The 27,265-nt window shown below is 43.3% G+C and overlaps 1 protein-coding gene across 5 annotated transcripts in view; it reads right to left on the minus strand.

Annotated features, from left to right (window-relative positions):
• TNFAIP8 (TNF alpha induced protein 8) overlaps positions 1-27,265 on the minus strand; it is a 144,616-nt gene that overhangs the window by 25,515 nt on the left and 91,836 nt on the right. Inside the window, exon 1 of one of the 5 annotated variants that reach the window (XM_019964662.2) lies at positions 20,379-20,658. The exons of the other annotated variants lie outside the window; for them this stretch is intronic. Within the exon in view, the coding sequence (XP_019820221.1) occupies positions 20,379-20,451 (73 nt within the window). The 5' untranslated portion in view covers positions 20,452-20,658. Of the gene's footprint in view, positions 1-20,378; positions 20,659-27,265 lie in introns of those variants that run through there. 5 annotated transcript variants of the gene reach the window in all.

Here is a 27,265-nt window from a genome sequence, read left to right on the forward strand (position 1 = left end):
GTTTATGGCAATCTACCTTTATTGATTTTTTTCTTCATATGATTTCTAATATTCTCATTGCTGCAAAAATAGAACATATCTTAGAAAAATTATGTTGAATTTATCTCTAAGACATGAGACAATGTATATTGTAAAGTGAAAAGTGAAAGTGAAGTCTCTCAGTCGTGTCTGACTCTTTGTGACTCTATGAACTGTAGCCTACTAGGCTCCTCCCTCCGTGGGATTCTCCAGGCAAGAATACTGGAGTGGGTTGCCATTTCCTTCTCCAGGAGATCTTCCCAACCCAGGGATTGAACCCAGGTCTCCCGCATTGTAGGCAGACGCTTTACCGTCTGAGCCACCAGGGAAGAAGCCTGTAAAGATAACACGATTAGAAAAAAGATGAATCAAATCTTTAGAGTATATTATTTGAGTCAGTTTCTAAATCTGAAAATTAAATCTGCCCTACCTGAACAGTTTTCCCCTTTAACTAATCTCTTATTAATTTTCAGTTGATGTCATTAAATCTACTCTTGCCTTGAAAAGGATGGTGAGGGAAGTGAACAAACTTGGCAAAAAGAAGGGCCTTTCCTCTTTTCAGCATCCATCTTTAATGAGATCAGTTAATCTCAGAATTAAGGAAACAGATGCTACTGTTGGACATGAAATGTCATCCCATACAGTATTTTTAAGCTGTCAGCTGTATAGTTAGTCTTTATATAGGCAATGGACAAATGCTTCTCTGTACCTTTAATTCCCTGAAACATACAAATATAAAAATGCCAGAACTCCACCCACATTCCAATGCAGGGCACATTCTGTAGCAAACACCCAAAATGAATACTACCACATTTTTCCTGTTGATGAATTAAAATGAAATCTTTTCCCACTATATCATACAAAATAAAAAAAGAAAAAACGTCATACTGACCCCTCTCCTCCCGAAACTTAGAAACCATGTTTAAATGAATGTTTCAACCGTGTTTAAAGACTCTAGCTAACGAAAAGAAAGTTAATTCTTGAATAGCAAGTGTCTAGCATCTTGAATATTTTTCTTCCATTAAATTGGTATTATCACAAAATAGAGCAAACTTAGATACAGGCCAAGGAGGGAAAAGAAAAAGGATGTTTTAGAACTCTTGGATTAAGATTCCAAATGTTGGCCTCAATAATGCCTGGGGTCTTCAAGGTTTTAATGGCATCTTATAAAGTACCAAGGGGTCAGGGGCTGGGTCATCTTTTCTTGAGCTGACTTACAGCTCATTGCATTCTGATAGAGGAAAAAGAATCTGAAATATTTTAATACAGTATTTTTTTCATCATGAAGGATCGCTGCAAAGATGCCTGCAACATTAGTTGGAGGCTGGTGTTGGGTCAATAGAAGTCTCAGTAACAGCTATTCCTTTGTCTGTGGGCTCAAGGCAACGTGGTGACCATTTGGGGGGCCCTTCTGGTTTTAGAGACAAGATTTTCTTTTTAGGCACAGTTCACATCATTCAGGTTAGCAGTTTATTTTTATCATCCATTAGTTTATAGAACTTCTGAGCATGTATGTGCACAATTAAAGAGAGGGCTGATGCCTTTAATTTGCTATCAAAGTCTGATTAAGTTCATTTCTTATCTGCCAGGTATAAACCAAACAAATGAGGGCTAAGATTTTAGTTGTTAAAAGGCTTTATGGAGCCCCAAAGAGTTTTACATCTGGATCTACCCACTGTTTCTCTGTCCCTCAATCAACATCTTTTTATTCTCTAATCTTTCTTCTAAAATTTATTACTCAGGAAGAACTCCACAGATCAACAATTCCAATGAACTGAAATTGAGAGATGCTTTTGTGGCACAACAAACAACAACAACTAAAAACTAGTTTAAAAAAAAAAAAAAAGAAGGCCTTTCAAACACAAGAGTTACCGAAAACACTCCCTTTTCCACTGCCCCACAAGATGTACCAAAACACTCTTGATAATAGAGCCCGACTGAACCAAATTCGAAAGACAACTTTTCAGTTTCCATTTTCTGATGAAGTAGTAAGTTAGCCTGTAACATCCTCCATCCACCTGGACAGATCTGAACTGGTTAAAGTCCACCACGGCTTTGTGCTGAGCCTAACCATGACCACTGTGATTCAAAACACTAGCTAAGAGACTGGTTATCACCTCCACGGCCTCAAAAGAACCAGCAAAAAGAAGGTCCTAACGGGGCTTCTTAAATGCCCCTCATATGCAGAGTACATTCTGAATGTCCATCTTGGTTTCAGCTGACAGCTGGCACCATGGATGATAAACTCCTACAGAGCCCAGTGCCCTCCTGTACCTAAAAATCAGATGGAAGGCCAGATGATGGCTCATTATCAACGTTTGGATGATCTATCAATCTCATGAAACAGCAGAGGTTTAAGTTCTGCAAAATATTTTACCCTCTAGACCATGTCTACCCTTGTACTTCACTGATTATCAAGCATTTTCCGTTTGCCTGCAACGTGTCCAATATCACAAAAACTAGACGAGTCTTGCCACAACAAGCCTACAAAGGGAGAGTAGTCTTCGCAAAATAAAAAGGTAGAGAAGATTACATTTTAAGTCAGAGGATCACCACAGCACAGGCCTAATTTATGAGTAACACCCTGCTGTGACAAACACAAAACAAGACTCCGCTTATTCTTACGAAGAGAGACTGAGCAGCTGCATGAAAAGATAGACAAGGCAAACTGGGCACATGCCAACAATGACATAAAAAGTCTCACCCTGCCAATGCCTGCAATGCTCTAATTCTATGCATTCAACATTCAAACAATAAACTGCAAGATATTCAAGTTAAAAAAAAACCTCAGGGAATCATTTTATTCAATGAAAGTTTAGCTTGTATACACAGTTCCCTCTTTCCCCTGAAAACATCTTGCTAGAACAGGTGTAGGTTATTTGGAGCACAGGATGCCTATATTTTCAATGAACTTGATTTTTATCAAGTTCTAATCCAAGCCATAGCAGGGACTACCTTACTCTTTCCTGCCTCACTCTTGAAGAGAGAGGAGGCGGTAAGGAGGAGCAAAGGAGAAGCATCATTTCAGGGTCACAGCCACATTCAGCTCAAATATAGTAACTACAATCCCATTCTTTATAAACTTATGATTTATTTCTAAATTTGGCAAATAAATCTGAGTTGTCCCAAAGAATCATTACTGACCTCACGCTAACCCAAACTAAAAATATTTGCATGCATTTTGTATTTTAAATCATCATTCTCTGGCACAGTTTCTTATATGAAAAACAAATAGAAGCTCAGAGACAAACACTTGGGCAGAGTTAAGAGAAAAACCTTGCTGTTGTTATAGACACTCTCAACTAATAAATGTTGTATCTAATTTAACATTTCCATAAAACATAGTTTTTACACTTCTTAAATCCCTAAGACCCCCCCACAAAACACACACACACACACACACACACACACACACACACAAACAAACTAAACAGCTGTTCAGAATAAGAAAGGAGAGAAAAACTTGTATTAAGAGAGGGAAAATGACATTATTTAGGGAGACAGCAAGGTAAAATAAAATATAAAGTTTATCTTTGAAGTACTAAAACAATAACTGTAGGTAGAGGGATGCTGAAAAACCATTGGGGATCTGTCAAAATAGTATAAATTCCTCCTGACAAAAGAAATCTTAAGAATCGCTAAAATGATTGGAAGTAACTTTTGGGGAAAAAGTACTGTTTCAAATGATCCTTAGATTCAAGAAGACAAGCCTTGAGGATACAGGGTTGTGGCATGTCCTTGACGCTTTGAGTTTAAGCTGCTACCTAGGCAGACTGAAGCAGCAGCAGCAGGCAGATGAAGGTTATTTTTCCCCATCACCTGCCTCAGGAGGGTGATGATTTAAAAGAAGCTAAAAATAAAAGAAGTAACAAGGAGAGAATACTGACTGTAGCTGATTCTCATGACTCTTCAAATGTCCTCTTACTTCATTTAACACAAAACAAAACCCACCAAACTCCATAAAGTAAGTTTCAATCTGTATAACAGAAAATGTCAGGTGAAGTGCTGGCCTGGAAAAAGTGAGAAAGTAAAGCCACTGCTGTGAGCTTCAGATTTGTCAGGCATATTGAACTGGGTGACAAAGACTTATTCTGTCCAGAAATCCCCCACTTTATTTTTAAGCCTGGAAACTGGTTAGTCATATCTATACTGAACACTTCCTGTCCAGGGGCATGACGATGGCAACAAACTGCCAAGTTTAGTAGCTGCTACATTCAGTCAATTGAGTCATTCATGGAATAAAAAACAGCATCAAATATCTATTTTTTTTAAATCTGGCTGACTGAAGCTGTAAAAGATATACAGTGAAAACAGGTTTGACTATTTCACAGAATAAGGATAGATGGGGGCATGAAAACAGAACAGAAAGACAACAGACAGTGTTACTCTAAGAGACTATTTTCTGGTAATTTCTGTGATATTCCAGTATTCCTACCAAATATAACCATTCTCCCACTCCTCCTCTGGATTAAACAGTCCAAATGACATTCCGTATCTTCATTTACAGAAAAACCTGAAGATGCAGAAGGCCTCAAGAAACTAAGCAATAACAGAATAATAAATTTATTCTTTCTTTTAATTTCATTCTAATTATATTTTAAATGAAGGGTCGCCTGAGAATTTTAAAGAAAAAGATACAAAGGACTGAACTATAGATCAGGAATGTCTTTATGCACTGGTGTAACACCACGTGAAAGTATGAAAGTGTTGGTTGCTCAGTCGTGTTTGACTCTTTGCAACCACACGGACTGTAGCCCTCCAGGCTCCTGTGTCCCTGGGATTCTAATACCATGAAAGTGAAAGTCATTCAGTCATGTTCAACTCTTTGTGACCCCATGGACTGCAGCCCACTGGGTTCCTTTGTCCATGGAATTCTCCAGGCAAGAATACTGGAATGGGTTGCCATACCCTCCTCCAGGAGATCTTCCCAACCCAGGGATTGAACCTGGGTCTCCCACATTGCAGGCAGACTCTTTACTGACTGAGTCACCAGGGAAGATCTGTCCATGGGATTCCAATATCATAATGTTACATTAAAAATACATCTTTGAGAAAGAGAGGAAAACAACTGAGGACTATAAGAATGACTCTTCCCCTAGCAACTCTGAGGGCTATGTCAGGCTTCAGCTAGGGTGCCTCTCTCAGCAGCAATTACATTTACCTGATTAACCCTTACACATGTTGAGACAAGCACACTGAAGTTCCACCGCCGAGAAGCAGGAGGAACAACTCCCCTCCCCCACGCCCCAAGAGTTGGCACAGAAGGGCAGCCCCAGAGCATGCTGGGACAGACAGTGTCAACAGGAATGCCAGGGAACCACCCACACACTTCTGGGGTTCTCACCTTGACCATCAAGTCAGACCAATGGTCGAGTGAGCCAAATAATTTATAGCAGCTCAGCCTATAAAAACCCTCATCCTGAAATTCTTCAGTGAGCCTGCTAACCATCAGACTTTTTAATGAGTGAACCCCCCAGAAATTGGGTGCAGCTTCACTGAGAGACAGAGTGACAGCTCTCCATTCCTCCAACAGCCATTTACCAAACGTCCCAGTGGCCTTCCATCCAGTGGATGGCACAGTACAGCTGACAGCTTCAACATGCCTCCCCAGGGCTGGCATTACTGTGTTTCTAATTCATCATCTGCCGCTGGCAAGCTTTGTGAGGAAATCATTTTTATAACCCAGTAAGAAAGTCCGTAGGAATCCAAGCCAGCACAACACAGCCCTTGATTCTGACAGGCCCCCATTTGGCTGGTGGATAAGCATCAGCATTCCTCAACGTCATGTCCTTGTTTATGGGCCCCAGCATTAATCCTGCCTGAGAAGAACTGGGGCGCTTGTGTGTCCTCCAAACACCACTATTTCAGGGGCTCCAAGTCTGCACTGTGTTTTGGAGACCAGCACCCTTTCATACCCCCTGTTAACTGCACGAGCAAACAAAATAAACAGACTGCCGAAATGTCTCCCCTCAGTCAGAGTGGTCTCTTGCCTATACTGCTGCTCACCTCTCTGGTTTTGCATAAAGTACCTTTTTTTTTTTCCATTTTAAAGTTATTTCCTTACTCCTCCCTTCCTCTCTCCCTTGAAGGCTCTGCATCAGGCCTGGGTCCCACCCCGTGCTTGCCACCGCCTGCCACTCCCCTCACTCCCACTCACTATTTCTTCCTCATTGTTCCCTTGCAATGTTAAAACCTGCCAGATCGCCACTCCCTTGACTTCCTTCACTGCTCTGGTTTCCCAGTGGTTCTTCTCCTTCCCTTTTATTGGTGATACTGGCCCCTGAATTCTACCTTCCCAGAAACTCTCTGGAGAACGGGTCTTTTTCTTTTTTAATTTTTAATTAAAAAAAGTTTTTTAAACAGAGACTCCTTCTTTAATTATCTCCTTTCTCTGAAGAATTTGAGTCCAGCTTTTACACTTGTGATATTGGGGAGGGGTGCATTTTCATTCTAGCTGTTTCGTAACTGACTTAATCGTGATATTAAACCCCAATGTGAAAATGGTTTTGTATGTGCTTTACAGTAAGGAGAACAGTCAGTGCACTTTCATCAGATAACTTTACAAAAGGAAAAATGTTCTTTGGAGCAAGCCCATCCTTGACTGCTTTTTACAGAATGGGAAACAGTACTTCTCAACCAGGTAAATATCACAGGCAGGCCCCAGCTGGTTTTGTCTCTGTGATTATGTTCTGTGCTTAGTCACTCACTCGTGTCTGACTCTTTGCGACCCTATGGACTGTAGCCCACCAGGTTCCTCTGTCCATGGGATTCTCCAGGCAAGAATACTGGAGTGGCTTGTCATTCCCTTCTCCAGGGCATCTTTCAGGGATTGAACCCAGGACTCCCGCATTGCAGGAAGCCACCAGGGAAATCTCCTTATTTATCCAGCACCTCCTGGGTGAAGCCATCTAATCACCAATAAAAGCCTTACCTCACTGGTTCTTACCTCAGGGGAAATTAAAAATTCCTCAGGATGGCTCAGTTTACTAGCATGGCCCAAATCCTATTTAACATGTATAAGACCAAAACCCTCATATTTTGGTCTTCATATTACATGTCAGATCTTCATATTACATGTCAGATCTTCATATTACATGTCAGATCTAGGGTATCCCTGGCAGAAGCATCAGTGGTTTTCCAAGACATGTGTTCCTGTCACAGGAAGAAAACAGTTAGGCAGACAGGAAGTGAAAGTAGGTGAAAGGGAGGAGAGAAAAACTCTCTAATTCTCAGACTGGACCAAACTTTTTCTCAGTAGGTTGCTGTTGTTGTTGTTGTTGTTCAGTCGCTAAGTCATATCCAACTTTTTGCAACCCCATGGACTGCAGCACGCCAAACTTTCCTGTCCTTCACTAACACCAGGACTTTGCTCAAACTCATGTCCTTGGAGTCAGTGATGCTATCGAACCATCTCATCCTCTATTGTCCCCTACTCATCCTGCCTTAAATATTGCCCAGCATCAGGATCTTTTCCAATGAGTTGGCTCTTTGCATCAGGTGGCCAAAGGATTGGAGCTTCAGCTTTAGCATCAGTCCTTCCAATGAATATTCAGGGTTGATTTATTTTAGGACTGACTGGTTTGATCTCTCTGCTGTCCAAAGGACTCTCAAAAGTTTTCTCCAGCACCACAATTCGAAAGCATCAATTCTTTAGCAATCAACCTTCTTTATGGCCCAACTCTCACACCCATACATGACTACTGGGAAAACCATAGCTTTGATGATACAGACCTTTCTTGGCAAAGTAATGTCTCTGCTTTTTTAATATGCTGTCTAGGTTTGTCATGGCTTCCCTTCCAAGGAGCAAGCATCTTTTAATTTCGTGGCTGCAGTTACAGTCTGCAGTATGAAGAACTGGATTAAATTTTACACCTATATTCACTTCTTACCCTCATGCACCAGGGCTGATTTTGTGCAATGCTACAGGGAGAGGTCAGAGGTGAAGGGGGTAGAGATCAGGAAGGAATCTGCAGGCAACTAGGACCTGGAGGTCCTGGATAATCAAAGTCTTCCTTCCTCAGGAGCTTGGGCACCTGCTCACAGCTGGGGCAGTCAACCCCCGGGCCCCAAATGTGTGTGTGCTCAGTCATGTCTGACTCTGTGATCCCATGGACTGTAGCCTGCCAGGCTTCTCTGTCTGTGGAATTTTCCAGGCAAGGATACTGGACTGGGTTGCCATTTCCTACTCCAGGGAATCTTTCCAACTCAGGATCGAGCCCATGTCTCCTGCACTGGCAGGTGGATTCTTTACCACTATGCCATCTGGGTTGCCCCCACTTCCCACCATCTACTTAAAATGGTTAAGATGGTAAATTTTATGTTGTGTTTTTATACGCTAAATATTGATTGAACATTTGTGAGGGGTTCTCAGAAGATGAGCTCTTCAAACACAGGCTCCCAGCTTTTACTGAGGCCTAAGGAGAAAACAGCAAAGCTATTTTCTACAGCACCTCTCCTCAGACATGGCTGACGACCACCTCCACGGGGCTCTCATTCCCCTGGCTTCTAAAGCCCTGTTCTCTCTCGGGTTTCCTCCTACTTACTGAGTGTCTCCATTTCTATTTCCTTTACTGGATGCATCTACCTCTTTCCCTTATAAAAGTGGGTATTCTCAGAGACTAACTCCACAGACCAGCCCTCACCTCTCTCTCCAATTTTCCCCTCACAGCTCACATCAGGGAAACCCATTTTCCTCTTCTGACTGAAGATGCACACACTTTTCTGCCTGGGCTCGTTTACCCTGGCTCAGTTGGTCCTCCAGACCAATCTAGGGTTCTTGTCTGCTTCAGTTTAGTTCAAATGCTCAGTCATGTCCAGTCCTTTGCGACTCCATGGACTGCAGCACGCCAGCCCTCCCTGTCCATCACCAACTCTTGGAGATTACTCAGACTCACATCCATTGAGTCAGTGATGCCATCCAACCATCTCATCCTCCATCATCCCCTTCTGCTGTCTTCAATCTTGCCCAGCATCAGGGTCTTTTCCAATGAGTCAGTTCTTCACATCAGGTGGCCAAAGTATTGGAGTTTCAGCTTCAGCATCAGTCCTTCCAATGAATATTCAGGACTGACTTCCTTTAGGATTGACTGGTTGGATCTCCTTGCAGTCCAAGGGACTCTCAAGAGTCTTCTCCAGCACCACAGTTCAAAAGCATCAATTCTTTGGTGCTCAGCTTTCTTTATAGTCCAATTCTCACGTCTATACATGACTACTGGAAAAACCATAGCTTTGACTAGTCGGACCTTTGTCGGCAAAGTAATGTCTCTGCTTTTTAATATGCTGTCTAAGTTGGTCATAACTTTTCTTCCAAGCAGGAAGCATCTTTTAATTTCATGGCTTCAGTTACCATCTGCAGTCATTTTGGAGCCCCCAAAAGTAAAGTCTGTCACTGTTTCCATTGTTTCCCCATCTATTTGCCATGAAGTGATGAGACCGGATGCCATGATCTTAGTTTTCTAAATGTTGAGTTTTAAGCCAACTTTTTCACTCTCCGCTTTCACTTTCAACAAGAGGCTCTTTAGTTCTTCTTCACTTTCTCATCACATGGACCACAGACTTGTCTAACTCAGTGAAATTATGAGCCATGCCATGTAGGCCCACCCAAGACAGATGGGTCATGGTGGAGAGTTCTGACAAAACATGGTCCACTGGAAAAGGGAATGGTGAACCACTTCAGTATTCTTGCCTTGAGAATCCCATGAACAGTATGAAAAAGCAAAAAGATATGATACTCGTCCACTTAGTATTCCTAAAACACTACTTTGCACCTGCCGTGTTCCAGTTCAAATCCCACAGTTTCTTACAATAATTTTGTTTGCCTCCTAAATGGTATATGGGGCATTTGTTGTTGTTCTGTCGCTAAGTCATGTCTGATTCTGCAACCCCAAGGAATGAAGCACACCAGGCTTCCTGTTCTTCACTATACAGAGCATGCTTTAGTCTACAGTCAATGCCTGCACTTTTCTAATGAGGAAGGCTGAAGTTCAGAGAGACTCATCCGTGACTGAAAGTTGCACAGACAACCAAGGGCAAAGTCAGGAGGAGAACTGGTCTCCTGATGCCCAGTGCCTTGTCTGCTACAGAGTGTCCCTCTGGGCAGCTTGACTTCTAGGCTGGTGCCATGTACTGCTGCAGTATGGCCCACCAAGGCTTGCCATGAACCCTCCACTCCATGGTGCTCTAAACCTTCTTCTTCCACTCTTCTTTCCACTCATCTTCCCTAAAGGGCCTCACTGAAGTCCCAGCTAACCCCTCTGTGGAGGCACCAGTGCCTGTGGTGTCTGCTGAAAACAGTCTCTAGATTCTCAAAGGGTCTACCACATCATCCTCTGGCCTGCACTCAGCCTAAACCCCCACCTTGCATTCTGTACTTTGAATGCACACGTGCTGCATGTGATGCCCTGAACTAGGAGTTCTTTGAGGGCTGGGCTCTCCACACACAGAAGTACTAACTTTGCCAACATTTGCTGCTGTGAGTATCCAAGGCCCACAGAAGGCGGCAGTGATGGAGGGAGAGAGGCTGCACCCAGGAAACAGGACTGTCCACAGTGAGCAGAGCAGCCTGTGCTCTGGGGACACCTCTGATCCCCAGCTCCTCAGCCTAGGCGGGGGCCACATGAAAACACATACCTGGGCCAGCTGAACTGACGGCTAGATACATGGCAAGTCACGATGAAAGGAAGGTTCATAAATCGCTTATTCTCTTCCTGACAGGCAACCCTGTGTGGGCACATGAAGTCTTGGAAGGCTTCAGGCCTCGGGCTGACGTGCTCACCTAGGGCACTCAGCTTAGTGCCCTCTTTGCTTCCACATTTCCTTGGAAGAAGTTTACTCCCAGTTATTTATGCAATTAAATCTTGTTTGTCACGATGAAGCTGGAGACCGTATTCCCATGTAAGTCCATGGACAGTGCTATATACACAAACACACCCCCCCGTATATCTTCAAAACCATAAACATCATAAGGTACCAACCTAACAACACAGGAGTTACAGTTTCTCAGAGCAATCCATTCAGCAGTCATTCACTCATCACACACTCCAGCTCCATACCTAAGTCTCCCTCAAGGTTCTGAAGCCCTTAGAACAAGATTTAAGATATGTGATAAATATAACTGACACTGCTATGTGCTATACATACAAGTTTTTAAGAGAGTGAATCCTAAGAGCTCTCATCACAAGGAAAAAAACAATTTTTTTTGTTTCTTTAATTTTGAACCTATATGAGATGACATATCTCCCCTAAATTCATTGTGATAATCATTTCATGATATATGTACATCAAATCATTATGCCATACACCTTAAACTGAGACAGCATTGCATGTCAATTATATCTTAATACAACTGGAAGAAAAAGGATCCAAGCAACTGGTCTTTCAGGAATTGTGATCAATGGCTGAGGGAATACTGAGCTGCTTCTCAGAAAACTATGTGTTCTGACCCCTAGCTTGCACCGGGCTCCCAGGGCTCTGGGGAAAATCTGGTTGAGAGCCACCCACCTGCTCCTGCAACTGCATGTCTGGTGTCCAAATACCAGTGCTCGGCCACATACATGCAAAGCTCCCCCCAAGGAAGGACATCCCTGCCCCATCAGCAGCTATGGAGTTAATTTTCCTGAGCCATGTTCTCAAAGGAATGAAAACAACTGAGCTCACTCTTAATCACCTCTCACTCAGTCTACCACTTTGAAAACCAGGGATCTTGAAGGCTCTATTGCAGAGCGAAATTTCATTTCATGGTACCTCCTTATCTTTCACTTTCCTGAGGAGCACATAAGAGAAGGTGAAATTGTAAATCTCTGTGTGTTCAACCATTCCACTTAGGTTTGGCAAATTCCCCCGAAAGGCAGTGTAGGACACCCACAAACAAATTAGGTTGTCCTGCTTCCAGGAGATCTCATGCAAAAATCCGCGATGCTAAAACCTAGGCTTGTGAAATTTCTCGTTTGCCAAACAGGTACAAGGTGGACAGAAGGACCTAAACATCACCTTTCTAGGCCTTGGTTCCTCATCTCAAAATAAAGTTAGACGGAAGGCCCTTCAGAGTTGCTTTTAACTCTCAGACATGGGGATTCTACTTATATTTGTAGGGGGCAATTTCATTACAAAAAGCTTTGCACTGTAGGCCTTCCTTAAATATTACACACATATATATAATGATTTGATTTTTTTTAAATTTCAGCTTATACTATCTTTTTAGGTACAATGTACTGAATGAAGAGAAGTATACAGCCATGTTTACCTCACTGTCTCCCAAGTTGTTAGCATCTTTCTCATATGGATGGAAATGTTGACAAATAAATGGTTTGTGGCAACTCTAGGATTATTCTGCATTATTAATGAAATGATGTGCTGCATTATTCTGAATTGAAATCACTGGGTCCTGAGACTTTGTCTCACCCTACTGCATTCTCTTGCTTCTTCCTGGATTATCAACTGCCAGGAGCGGGGAATTTCATCAGCCATGTTATCCTGGTTCTCCCAAGGGCATCCTCATGCAAGGACAAGAAAGGTGTGATGCAAATTCATTCTGATGAAAATTTCAGAAGTGAGGAAGAAAAAGGCCCCAGGATAATTAAGCTTACAGAGCTGGGGTGGGGGGTCAGGCAACACCAGGTTACCAGTGAGGTACCCTGTAAGGAGACAGTATGGCATGGATCTTAGATGGACTTGCCATTTTTAGTCCTTGTCAGCACACTGCACTCTAAGGCTAATGACTATATAAAAGGAAACATAATCACATCAAAGTTCGATGTTTTAAAGCATGGGCTGCACCTTCTACATTATATATGACATCAAGGTCAGCTGTACCAAGGGCTATGGATTTCATCAGAGCTGAACTACAGCTTCACCTCTGAACTCATCACTCTCTGGGCAAAGCAGGGCTGGGGAAAGGGGGGAGAACACTGGTAAAGTGATGCTTAGCAATGAACTTGATTTATAAGCTGCCACAGGACGTGAGGTTAAAACAGGGAAGGCACCCCTGGTGTGGGAGCTTATTGATACCATTGAGCTTTTAGATTATAGAAGATATTAATAAACCACCACCATGGAACAAACGAGCTTTTCTATGATCAATACTCTGACAGATATTGGTCCCCTTCTTTGTAGTGGAAGTCTCTACTTTTTGAAGAATTAAAATTTCTAGGAGGTGGGGAAATGCCAACCATGAGGTTCCCAGAAGGTTCTGCAAGGCTGGCGCATGTGCTGGGGCACAAAGCTCAGACACTGTCCTGGCATTTGACTGATCTCAGTCGTTTGACTGCAAGTTTGTGATCCAGACTGGTTTCCAAAAAACCCACCAGGAATTCGGACCCCAGCTCTGGCAGATTCTGGTGAGAGGGACTCAAGGCAACCTGTGGCTCAGAGAAACCACAGCAGAAGCACCAAGGAACAGGTCAGGCACCTGTTACGTGACACTAACACTGAAGAGGGCTACAATTGAGAGTGTAAATGCCTGTGCATGTGCCCAACAAGTTAACATGTTATCAGGAGAGATGACTAATTGAGTGGAACGCAACTCTGCTGAGAATCACTCACATGTATCTATACACCTAGCAGATTTTAAAGAAACTGGAGACTCAGTGGAGCTACAAAGTCACCCTATTGTAATAACATAACACACACATGCCCAGTGACCTGGGAAGTCCAAGCTCTCCATTCTCAAGCTGTCCTCTGGTTCAGAAAGTGAGGTCCCTTCTCCTCTCCCATAGGTACTCTGGTCTCTCTTGCTGGCGTAGGCTCCAGAACCTCCCACCCAGCCCTGTTGGGTTCCTAGATCTCCTGCATCAGGGGTAGAAGGATGCGCTCAAGACTCCCTGCCCATGTGCCGGGACTCTTCTCTTTCTCCTCCAAGGTACCTGGTCTCTCTACTCCTGTCGTCTCAGAAATGGGGTACAAGTGGACCCAGGACTCACAGACAGCATTCTCTTGAGTGTTCAAATTACTTGAGGATGGGGGAGAGCCCTGGAAGTACCACATCCCATCAGGGTCTATGGATAGACGGCTTCCATTCAAATCTTGATTCTACCTTTTCTGGTTTTGTGGTTTCAGGCATGGTTTTTAACCTCTCGGAACCTCAGTTTTCTTAATCATTATGCAGAACTAAAACAAAGGGTTATTAGACAAGTATCAAATGAGATTAATATACATAATCAGATGCTTAATTAGCACTGTGCCCGACACAGGAAAGTACTCAGTACACTTTAGTTTCAAAATCACTTCTTTGGTCCTCAAGGCAATTTGAGATGCTCGCAAGCCATCTTGGGCCGCAATGCCCGTGATTAAAGACACATGCTTGTTTTGCCTCTGCCATTAAAAGTACTTCAGTGGAGAATTTAAGAAACACTATATAAATTTGTTCTCTAGGTTTGGAAGGCACTATTCCTATAAAAGCAAGGCTGGATGATCTCTAAGCAGTGCTCTAAAAAGTTTCATGTCATGTAATTTCATTTTTAAACTGATTAATTTGACAATGCTTTTTAGGCCCTCCTAAATAGAGGTCCTAGGTCAAGCAAAAACAAACCATGCACAAATCTTGCTTACTGAAGAGGGAAAAAAAAAAACTCATAACACAGAGGAGGCAAAGGAAAAGAAGACTAATGGCTATAATACATGAAAACAAGGTACAACTGCAGGAAGTACAGGGTATTATGGGAACCCTGTGAAAGATCCTTGACTCCAGACTGGGTCCTGCTGGACACGTTACCCACTTAAGGAGGGGCAAGAGAGTGAGCCCAACAAAGGAAACGTTTGCTGAGGGAACAAGGAAGAAAATAGGCAGGGTAGCACTAGGGTCGCATGGACCAGTCCCATGGAGTGGTAGATGTCTGTGGCTGTTTCGGTGATCCACATCAGAAGTCCCTTCCTAATTCTGAAGAAACCCTCATTTTGCAAGTGGTTGCAGCAAAGCTGGAACCAGAGGATATCTCTCCCTCAAGCAGTAAGGGCAAGGACACAACCCAGCACTGACAAACAGCTGGCTTACTTCTGAGATTTTTAAATGTGGAGCATGACTAAATATTCAGGCACATCTGGAGTCCCATCTGAGATGGAACTGAAAAATACACAGGAGGCCAAGGCCATCGTGAGGTCCTAACCAGGAGATTCTTGGCTGCATTTCCTGATGTATCTTTCAGAGGCTAATTCTTTCTGGGGATGTGTGAACTAACCCAGTAAACTTTCAAGACATCCTTCATTTCAATCCATTCCTCATGATTCTGCTGCTGCTGCTGCTAAGTCACTTCAGTCGTGTCTGACTCTGTGCGACCCTATAGATGGCCGCCCACCAGGCTCCCCTGTCCCTGGGATTCTCCAGGCAAGAATACTGGAGTGGGTTGCCATTTCCTTGTCTAATGCATGAAAGTAAAAAGTGAAAGTGAAGTCACTCAGTCGTGTCTGACTCTTAGCAACCCCATGGACCGCAGCCTACCAGGCTCCTCCGTCCATGGGATTTTCCTAGCAGGAATCAATTTCTATTTGTTGCAACCAAGAATCCTGATGAGAGAGGTAGTTATTGTATTCATGAAGGCACAAATACTGAGGACCTGAAGCAAGGCAGGGTCCAGGAAAATGAAGAGAAGGAGATGCACTCAATAGATAATGAGGAGGAGGAAGTGCCAGGTGAAAGCTGAAGATAAAGGAGAGGGTGGGATTAAGGACAACTAGCAGATTTGCAGTTTGGAAGCTAAAAAGAGTGCTGTGATATTCAGTGATGAGACAAAAGGAGGGTGAGATTTGTGAAGAGTAGGAAATGACAGGCTCAGTGCAGATCTGTTGAATGTGAGATACCCATATGACAGTCAAAGCATGGTGTTTACCAGGACTCACAGACATAGAAAACAAACTTATGGTTACCAAAGGGGAAAAGGGATGGGAGGGAGAAATTAGGAGCCTGGTATAAACTACTATATATAAAATAGATAACCAACAGGGTCCTACTGCACAGGGAGCTATATTCAATATTTCACAACAAACTATAATGGAAGAGAATATTATATATATATTATTTTATATAATATATAAAAATATATTAATATAATGTTAATAATATAATATATATTATATTATATATATATATATATATCACACACACATAGAACCACTAACACAACATTATAAACCAGCTATTCTGCACTTTAAAAAAAGAAGCATAGTGTTTACCAAGCAGCTGGCTGTACAGGTAACTTTTAGAAAAGCCTAGACTGGTGCTCTAAGAGATTAGAAAGAAACAGCTAGAGAGTGTAGAGGCATAGGAACTCAGGGAGGAATCTAGGACTGCCAGGACACCGGTCTTCTAGTGTCAAGCACTGCAAAACCAAGTCAAGTAAGATCGGGGCGAAAATATGAATGCTAGGTCACTGGTGGTTTTGGCACCTAGGAAGTCACTGGTGATCTGGGCAATTTCAGTGGAGTAATGGCATCACTGACTCGATGGACGTGAGTCTGAGTGAACTCCGGGAGTTGGTGATGGACAGGGAGGCCTGGCGTGCTGCGATTCATGGGGTCGCAAAGAGTTGGACACGACTGAGCGACTGAACTGAACTGAACTGAATGGAGAAAAAGACAGACTTCAATGGATGAAGGATGACAAAGAGTGAGAACGTAGGCATCATGCAAAAGGTAAAAAAGAAAAAAGAAAAAAAAGCAGGTTCATTTTATAGGAGAAATATATGCCTAAAATTAACAAAGTACTGAGGATTACCTCTAAGGAATGAAGATCATTCATTCATTTTTTAAATACTGAATGATCACCTCTCATTGCATAGGTCTTGGAGACCCAGTGGGGAATAAAACAGATATGGTCTTGCCCTCAAGAGCTTGTGGTCTAGAGAAAGATGCTAAACAATGTGGTATTGGCCACAAAAAGGTTAGGTGTTCTGAGAGACTGCAGTAAGGGATTTTAAAGTTGGAGGTTCAGAAAGGGCCTTCCAACCCAAAAACCCGACCCGGGAAAGGGGGTCAGGTGGGGAGAAGAATTTCAGGCAGAAAGACCATCAAGTGCCAACACCCCCAAAGTAGGGAGCTTGGGCCCATCTATACACAGAAGGGCAGGAGCCAGGAAAGACGTGAGGCCAACTTGTGCAGTGAGGAGCCCACAGTAGAAGGAGCCTCCTTCCGCTCCTTCCAACAGGAACCACGCCTTCCACAGACACTGGGAGGATGGGTGTGGGTAAAGGTGAATCTGTCGGTTTGAAAGCAGGAAGTGAGGGAGTTGCCTAATGGCTACTGTTTTCTTTGTGAAATAGCAGTCCTGGTGAGGCATGAGAGAACTAGGTGAGGCCGTGGCGGAAAGTGCTATTATGGGCAAGACAGGAGGAGCCGAGCTCACTCACAGCTCAGCCCTCCCAAAGCAGCTCCTTAATAGTGGCCTCCTCATTTTTTGGTACCAAAGCTTCAATAACCAAGTCAGAGGAGCCCCAGACCCCTCAATGCTTAGCACTAGAAAGATCTGCAGAGATCTTAATTGTGATTCATTTCTCCTACCTCATAATTAAGAAATTTATTCAACAGGAATCAATTAAATGCCAAAAATATGGCCATCAACGCATCTCCTCAAGAAGCCCCCATCCATGGGAAACTGTTGGTATTTTTTCAACAGTCTTCCCCTGTTTAATAAAGTAGGTTTCTTCCTCCCTTTCTCTTGCTTTCCTATTCATTTTATGCCAGGATATCTTAAACTCACTCAGCTTCTAATCTAGCAAGGTCTGAGTTCTTTTTCTCTGTTTAATACTCAAGCACAATCACCTATTCATTTGTAAGCAGGAAAAATTAAATTGATTCTTTAGGAGGTGGCTTTTGACTGAGGACGGAGGCTCAGCACTCCTGGCACAGAGTCAAGTTTGTCCTAAGCTACAGTGGCTTAACAATATCCCCAGTCATTTGCTTCTACATTCACTCACATACACAAATGTGTTGGCCTGCAAGGATTTCTGAATTCAACCAGATATTTTGTTTCATATTCAACCCTAAACAACATATACTAGTCTCTCACTGCAGTTCAGACTAATGATTTAAAGTATCTCCCAGTATGGCAAATCAGGCATGAAGCATCGGAAGGCAATTTGCTTGCGATGCGGACACTGTGAAGAACTTGTGGTGATCTCACACTAGATGGGATACATAAATCCACAAGGAGGGGGAAAAAAAAAAGCTAAGGAGAAGGGACAGAATTTGTAAGGATAGACAATAAAGATAACTGAGCTATTTAAACAGCACTGAGGGACTTCCCTGGTGGTCCAGTGGTTAAGACTTCACCTTTGACTGCAGAGGGTGAGGGTTTGATCCCTGGTTGGGGAGCTAAGATCCCACATGCCTTGGGGCCAAAACACCAAAACATAAAACAGAAGCAATATTGTAACAAATTTGATAAAGACTTTATAACAGTCCACATCAAAAAATCTTTTTTAAAAAATAAAAATAAACAGCATTGCTCCTTTCTGAGTGGTGGTAGCTAAGCAGAGGATTCTAGATCACAGCCAATAACAAATCTTGTCAGAACTGCCCGGGACACACACGCGCACACACACACAAACACACATATATACACACTAGTCCTTTATTTCCTGGTAGAAGCTACTATGATTCCATTTGTTAATAAAGTTATTTGTTTCATCTCCCTCAAGAGTTATTCTACATCCTATTCTAACTGCCATCAACTTAAAACTCAAGCACCTCATATTATATAAAAAGAAACATGTTGGGCATTCAGTAAATAACAGAGGGAGGATAATTTGCTACAGATTTGCAGAATGTAAGTGATGGCAAGGGAAAGGGAAAGGTTAGGACCAAGGGGGTGTGCATTAAGGCATCTCTTCACCTCCATCCAGTTTTCAGGCTTGCAATGGGTGAGCTGGGCTGGAGAGAAGAATGTGGGTGCTGGCTGAAAGAATGTATCCCAAAGAATATGCTTTGGGATACTGTTTTTCCACTTTCTCCTCACTGTTTTGTTTTAGTTTTTTTTTTTTCCCCCAAAAGAAAAAAGCATGCCTGGGAGAAAAATACCAATGTAAGTGCTACTTGTAATTCATATAAAAGTTCACTATTGGCTTCTCTCAGCCCATGTGCCTTCAACCCCAGTTGCACATCGCTGTTTAAAAGAAAAGCCTCCAACAGCACAAAGCTCCATCAGTACAGACTCCACGGCAGCAAAGAAACATTAATCCCCCAAGTTCCCACATCAAGCTCAAAAACAATGCTCCTGGCTGTCATTTCTCATTCACACCAGTCCCATATTTCTATTAAACAAGACTGTTTTTTATTGACTGCTTCCCTCGCACAGCACAATAAAGGAAATTTCAGCCCACAGAGACCACATCTTGAAATACAGGGCTTAACTTTAGGGATGGGAATCAGGAAAAGAAGAGGACAAATTTCCAGGCTCTCCCTGACTGGTATCTACCAAACCGAGAAACGATGGGGTTCCTTTCTGCTCCTCAGGCTCTCTGAGCTGCTATGATTGATTCGAAATTTACCCGTTTCCCAAGAGACTACTTAAAAAGAAAGAAATTTCACAATCTTGCACAGTCTGCTCTCTTACTCTCTCATTTCCCCCACTTTTACCTCAACTTACAAGAGGACTTTTGTATACATAAAGTTTCAGGAAACAAAGCGTACAAACACTCACACACAAATAAACTCCCCGAACTAACACCAGCGTATAATTGTGTTTTGGTTGGAGTTTTTCCAGCCCTGTCACCCGCTCTGTTAGGAGTAAATGGAAACCCTTTGCTTTGGCAAAGTTAGAAACAGACAAACTCTTCTCAGTTTCAAGTTGCACAAGCCCTCCCTCATATCTCTCAACCCCCTTAAAGCCCCCCAACAAAATAAATTCACTGCTGAAAAGTCAGCAAGGATTTAAAAAAAAAAAAAAAAAAAACACCTATTTCTCAAATAAAGATCTTTCACTTCTCCCCCGCACGCAGCTTCCCCCTTTAGCCGGAAACACACAAAGTTTCCAATTTCTGAAATCCCTTTTCAAGGGACCCTGGACTCCTAGGGCTCTTCCAAGGGATCCAGCTTTCTACTGTCCAGACTGCAGGCAGGCAGTGCTCTTCTAAATACATTTCGCATTCTTGGAGTCAATACTGGGGCTGTTTCGTTTCCAGAAAGATCTAGAAAGCAGCGTTTAGTGGACTGGCAGAGCCAGGATTGACTCTTCCTCCCTCCCCTTTGACCGGCCGCGGGGTGAGAAGTGTATTCGGCACAGTCGCCCTGAAACCAGCAGCGAAGGCGCAGTCAGAACGGACAAAGTACCCATCGCTCACTTTTAAACTCGTATCTGCTCCACTACCCCGCCGCCCTACTTCCACATTCCTCCGCAGAACTTGGCGGGCGACCCCTCAACCAAATCCAAACCATACCTTCCTTGGATTCTTCTGCCTCGAAGTGCATGGTGTCCGGGTAGGCGGCTGCAGGGGCGACGACCGCGGACATGTACTTGCACGAGCTGGCAGCCAAAACCAGCACACAGAAAATAAAAAGGAAGGAAAGTCTCTAAAATCAAAACCTCCGCGGGGCGGGAGGGCTGGTTCTGGTGCAGGGATTTTCAGGGGGAAAGTTCTGCAAGAGTGACGAATCGCGTCTCAGCTGGGCGGCGGGAGTCCGCCCCCGGGGCCGCGCGCCCCAGCCCGTCGCAGGCGGGCGACCTGGCGGCTCGTGGCTGGGCGCACGCAGGTGGGGCTGATCTGCGGAGGGGCCCGGCAGAGGGGCGCCGGCCGCCGGGACCCAGGATGGGCCACGCCTGGGAAATCGATATGCAGGGAAGAAAAGAAAGGCACATCTCTGCTGTTTTACATAAATCACAAATGCAGACGCGGTCAAAGACATGCACCTCCATCTTTAGGTTCCATTTTTCGACGCCCATTTAACTTTCTGTGTCTTGGGGACTTAAAGGCCCAAAATGAAGGATTTTAAAGCTGCTGGGTTTTGTACATTATTTTTTGCAGCAAAGTAACGTGGATATTGGTCCATGAGGCTGGAAGGACCTGCGGCACAAGCCCAGGAAGGGGGCATTTTGAAGAAAGGTGCGGGTAGGCGGGAACTCCACCCTTACCTTTGCACAGGAAAAGCAGATCAAAGGCTTAGTCATTCAGCATAACCCGCATGACTTACTCAAACCCCAACCTGGGTGCACTAAGTGCTCTGCAGTTACCCCAAAGGGCCATTCCCAGACGGAGGGGGCGCCACTCTCTTCTTCGAAGGCTGCAAGCCAAAGGCGGGGGTCAGGGGGTGGGAGTGGGGGTCGGGGAGGTATTCAGGCTTTTGAAACGCTGAGAGAATAAAGAGGCTGGAGAGTTCTTAGAGGAGATCTCAATTCTGCCCCCTGGTCGGGTCCACCAGCTGAGAGGAAGATGTCTCAGTTTTGTGAAGCCTTAGTTTTTCCTTTGGAGAAGGGGGAACAAGAGCTGCCACCGACATATCTGTCTTAATGGAGGAATTTGCAGAGCACTAGTTTTACTACAGATAAAAGGCAACAGGTCCTCAAATAACATACCTGAAAGATCCATTAGGAAACTGTGAGAAAAGTTACATTCTTTTAATAAATTCATTTTCCAGCTGCTTTCCTTTCCCTCATTTCCCTCGTTTTATACGGGCAAAAAATAAGAAGAGAGGCTCTACAGTAAATTTAGTGAATAGGCTCTATAGTAAATATAAATTTAATGATCAGATCAGATCAGTCGCTCAGTCGTGTCCAACTTTTTGCGACCCCATGAATCGCAGCACGCCAGGCCTCCCTGTCCATCACAAACTCCCGGAGTTCACTGAGACTCCCGTCCATCGAGTCAGTGATGCCATCCAGCCATCCCATCCTCTGTCGTCCCCTTCTCCTCTTGCCCCCAATCCCTCCCAAAAAGATACAGATGTAAAGAGTCTGAATTAAGATTTAGTTCTGCCATTTATTATTTGTATGACCTTGAGTGAATTATTTAACTTCTCTGGGCCTCCCTTTCCTCATCTGGAAAAAGAGAGTTTAAAGAGTATTAATTACTCCTCAGATTTATTCTGGGGATTAAATAAGGTAATATAAGCAAAAAGTGCTTTGAAAACCATAAACTCCTACACAGATTATTACAAACTATTGCACCATTAAAAGTAATTTTTTGTAAAAGATACTCTAGTGTTTTATTCCAATATTGGGTTTGAACAGGAAAAAAGAGTGTTTATGCGAGTCACAAGCAGTGAAGACTATTATAAATATTAATATAAGATATTAAATCACTTCCTACTGCTGAGTGATTCTATCACACCTAAGACACCAGGCAGTTATTTCATCTCAATTCCTTGAAAGGACAGGACAGAATGATGAGAGGAAGACATAGCTGGTCAGAAAGGAGAAAAGAGGAGAAACATCTGGAAAGTATCAGTATTGTGGAGCCTTCCGGAAGCTGACCTCACCAGGCTGCACCCTTCTGAAAGTCCCAGTTAACTGCGAGGTCCCCAGTGCCACACATCCTGAGCTGCTAAGATGCAGTAACTTAGTAACTTCATTCTGTAACTTCAGACTTAAGGAGGATACATGAAGGTCATTCTGAGACATGCTCCCTCACTAGTCAGAAGCGACCTTTCCTGTCTTGTCTAAGGAATCATTCTGGAAGTCCCCCCACCCCACCCCACACACACCATCTGTCCTTTGCCCTCCCCCATGGCAGCCCAGACTTCCACAGATGTCTGCCAGGAGCCCAGCAGCATCTCACCAGGGCTGTGAACTTCACAAAGATAGCTCCCATTCATCTATAATTGGAGTAAGACGCAAGGTGATGATTTCAAGGTGATGATTATGCAAATTCACAAAACACAAAGTCCGTCTCACCAGTCACAGGAAGGGCTCACTTTTACCCTCTTCCTTCAGAAAGTGTCCCCATAAGAGTGATTTATAAAAGGTCTTTCTGCAAGTCCAATTATGTTCAAACCACAAAAGTGTGTTAAAGTACATGTCCTTAACATCCGACTTGTTTTTAAGCTGGGTTCACAAAAAGGCCCTCAGCTTTGCTCAGGTTAGCCAAGGAGAACAACTGCTGAATGAATAGTTAAAGCACTGCTGTGTCAGCCTCTTAATCCAATTTAGAATCATTTTAGCAGCTAGGTTGATCTTTGACTTTCACTGGGGTCCTCAAGAAACCTGGCAAGAAACTTCTTTTGTATTTAAATGTAGCCCAGCAGTCACCTTGAGGAACAAAGTCCCGATCTAGCTCCAGTGCAAGGCAGGCTCGGTTTATTTTGTGAGTGTATCTTAGCCTCTCTCCATCTTGTCCTATCCTCCTCCAAAACCACTCTTCTTTAGGATCCAAATTTCCAGATAGTCTATGACTTCCCCATGTGAAAGCATCCACATCCTTCTTGGAAGTTTTATAGACAAATGTTTTATTGTTTGGAAGCATTTATTTCTTTGTTTTGTGGTTAACTGCAAATTTATCTAAATTTCCTTAACCACCTAAAAGGAGAAACCAGCTGACTGTATTAGTAAAATAAAGTATGAGTTCGGTGTCTGCCTCTGATTAGCTCTTTCTGACTTCTTACTTCACTCCTCTGAACTACAACTGTATAATATGTAACATCAGGATGTCAGTTAAAATGATGTATATATTTTGTACATGTTCTATGAAATCATCAGAAAAACTGTGCAGAGCTTTCTATGTTTATTTTTTCCACAGCACTCTCTGTATAGTAGCCTAAAAATAGTAGCTTACCTACGTTTATGTAGGTAAGAGCTTACTTAGTCATGTCTGACTTTCTATGGCCCCATGGACTGTAGCCAACCAGGCTCCACTGTCCATGGAACTTTCCAGGCAAGAATACTGGAGTGCGTTGCCATTTCCTCCTCCAGGGGATCTTCCCAATCCAGGGATGGAACCCACATCTCCTACGTCTTCTGCATTGGCAGGCGGATTCTTTACCACTTGCACGGACCTGAGTTAAAATGCAAGCTAAGAATCTGAGATCCCTGGATCAGGAAGATCTTCTGGAGGAGGAAATGGCAACCCATTCCAGTATTCTTGCCTGGGAGATCCCATGGAAAGAGAAGCCTGGTGGGCTACAGTCCATTGGGGTGGCAAGAGTCAGACAGGACTTAGCAGCTACACCATCACCACCAAGATTCTGGTGTTTTTTTTCTTTTTCTTTTTTTTTCAGTCAGTCATTACCAAATATTTATGTGTGTCACATGTAAAAGAACTCTGCTCACCTGGAGCTTACTGGCAAATTTTGGTAATTTTGATCACAGACTTGGAGTTCAACCTTCCAAGTGACCTTGGTTCTAAGGAAGATATTAATACCACCTCTCAACTGAACTTTATCATAGAACAGCAGAAACATCTTCTCTTAAATTATGCATCAATAAAGCTGTTGGAAAAATGCCTGGGCTTTGGGCCTTTTCCTTACAGCCGCCCAGATGTCTGCCAAGAACAGGGAAGGTCAGCAAGTGTTCAGACTTAGAAGAGAAGCCCAGCAGAATTGGGAAGAGAAGGTACAATTCAACCAGGAGGAACCACACTCTGATCACATTAGAGAATGTGGTAAGTTCCCTGCAGCGAAAAAGACTAAGCATCTCTGTCAATTTGTATAGACCTATAGCTTCATGGCAACCCACTCCAGTATTCTTGCCTGGGAAATCCCATGGATGGAGGAGCCTGGAAGACTACAGTCCATGGGGTCGGGAAGAATAGGACATGACTGAGCGACTTCACTTTCACTTTTCACTTTCATGCACTGGAGAAGGAAATGGCAACCCACTCCAGTATTCTTGCCTGGAGAATCCCAGGGACGGGGGAGCCTGGTGGGCCGCCATCTATGGGGTCACACAGAGTCGGACACAACTGACATGACTTAGCAGCAGCAGCAGCATAGCTTCTAGCCTTGGAGAAGGGAATGGCTAGTATTCCAATATTCTGGCCTGGAGAATTCCATGGACTGTATAGTCCATGGGGTAGCAAAGAGTCGGACACAAATGAATGACTTTCACTTACAGCTTCTAGGTCTAAGAATTCCATACCGCAAAAAAAATGGTAATTTTATTGATATTTTTATTTCTGCCTTGCTGACAGGCTGAATCTATACAAACAACATTTAAGTCAGAAGGGGGGATGGTGAAAAAGAGTTGTTTACTTAGTATAAAAAGTGGCTTTCTCCTATTTGACTTTGAAGCTTTCCTCATCTATTCTTGTATTATTTATGTCTACACCCTTGAGAGTCTTTACAGGCTTCCATGCTCTATATATAAAGTTGGCTTTCAGTCCCTCTCCTCACAGAGGGACCTGTGTTCTTGGCCTCACCTGGTTGTGACTGCAGGCTCTGCATCCTTCTTAACCTCCTTAGACATCTTACACTTAAACTTCCAAAAAGAGTGGGCCTAATTGGGTATCTCACCGGAGTCCCTGCCTAGCCCAAGTGATCTCACTCTTTATGCCTTAAGAAAGTTTGATTTACCAAAAGTGGAGAAAGGGCCACTCAAATGACAGTGGAAATCTCCCACATACCTTCTCAGGAGCCCAAGCCCTGAGCCTCAAGCGGCCTCCTGCTTGTGCATTGCTGGTACTGGGATGAGGCAGGGGAGGTTAGGAGGCTGGACAGAAGTGCTGTGAGTCAAGGAAGAAGACTGACGATGAGTGCCGAGTCAAAGGATGGGGAAAGCTGCCTCCCAGGGGCCATGCCTGGGAGTCAGAAGTTTGTTCTGTGTAAACCCTCTCTTCAGTCTTCCCTATGGCTTTTTCTGTAAATCCCCCAGGCTCACTACTGCTCTGGGTGTGAGTGGATAATTCCGAGGGAGTGAGAAGTGCTGACATCTGGGGTGAGCATGCACAGGGAGAAAACTACATCTGGGAGGCTCTTGTTTCCTAGGCTCTCATTGTTTGCTTTTCTTTTTCTCCTAAGAAATCTTTCTTAGGAGAAAATAAAAACTTTTAGCAAACGCTGAAACACACACACACTCAAAATCAGGTCTGAAAATATTACCTGAAGAATTTATGACTTTGGATTTTTCTTTTGTAATACTTAGCTAGGATGCTTGCATTTACTATGCCTTGCATAGGCTTTATGCAGACTTCCCAGTTAGCTCCCTTGGATCATCATACTCATTTTACAGACATGTAATTAAAGAAAGGGAGGTTATACAATTTGCTCAAGGTCACAAAACTAAGTAATAATGTTCTTGAGACTACAGTAGATGCAGACCAGGCCTCCTGTCTTCTATATCCAGACTTTCTCACTCTATTAAACTACCCAAGTAAAATTCAAGACCTTTATTTTGCAGAGGAATAATTCAAAGTTTGCTGTACTGGGAGATTCCCAAAGAGTTTGAATTGGTCATGATTCTAGGATGGAATGCTCAGATGGTTCTGTTCACAGGCTTAGATCACAGCCTCAAATCAAAACTATCCCATTCCTGATATTCAATGCTTTAAATAAGCCATAAGTTTAATAGCTTCTATTTATTCAGCTACATGAAACTACAAATACTTTTTTTTTTTTTAATTAAAAGTTCAGTCAAGACCCCAACTAAACTTCCTTGGATGTAAGGCTGCCAGAAGCTGGGCAAAGAAAGCCAGACTCAGTTTGGGAGACCTGGGCCTGATTGCCATAAACCCAGTGAGCACTGTCTCGTTGACAATAGGGTTTTATTTTTCTATTCATTCTTCTATCACTTTTCTTCTAAAATTTGCAAGCCATTTAACCTCTCTGAGCTTCGGTTTGCCCATCTGTAAAATGGGAATAATGCCACTTATTCCACAAAGTAGTAAAAATAAAAATGAGTCATGAATGTGATAAAGCACTGAAAATTATGAAATCCCCCTAATCACTTTCATGAATAAGGCCAGATTATTTTAGGTGGTGGAGCATCCATCTGGAAGCCCTAAATGCGGACTGTACAGAAGTCCCGCATAGGTGTGGGCAATTTACTGTGTGTGGTCCATCGAGAGAACGTGAAAATAAAAGGTCCAAACCTCACTGTGCCTTGATTAACAGGCTCAACCAGGGATAACCTGAGATGGGATACAAAGGGAGTCGCCAGGAATGAGAGAGGCAGGGCTGAGACTGGGCCCAGAAGGTAGTGCCACAACTAATCTATACATCCCTGACTTACCTTCAGAAAAGGAACAGGAGGAAGAAGTGATCAATGATCTTAGTCATAGAAACTCAGACTTGGAAGCAAACTTACAGGTCATTTATTCTAATCCTCTAATCTAGGAGATGAAGCCATCTCCTAGACACATCACAGGCAGCAAGCCTTCATCCACACTCTCCTTGATTACTT

This window comes from Bos indicus, chromosome 7, assembly GCF_029378745.1.
Source record: "Bos indicus isolate NIAB-ARS_2022 breed Sahiwal x Tharparkar chromosome 7, NIAB-ARS_B.indTharparkar_mat_pri_1.0, whole genome shotgun sequence".
Lineage (NCBI taxonomy): Eukaryota > Metazoa > Chordata > Mammalia > Artiodactyla > Bovidae > Bos > Bos indicus.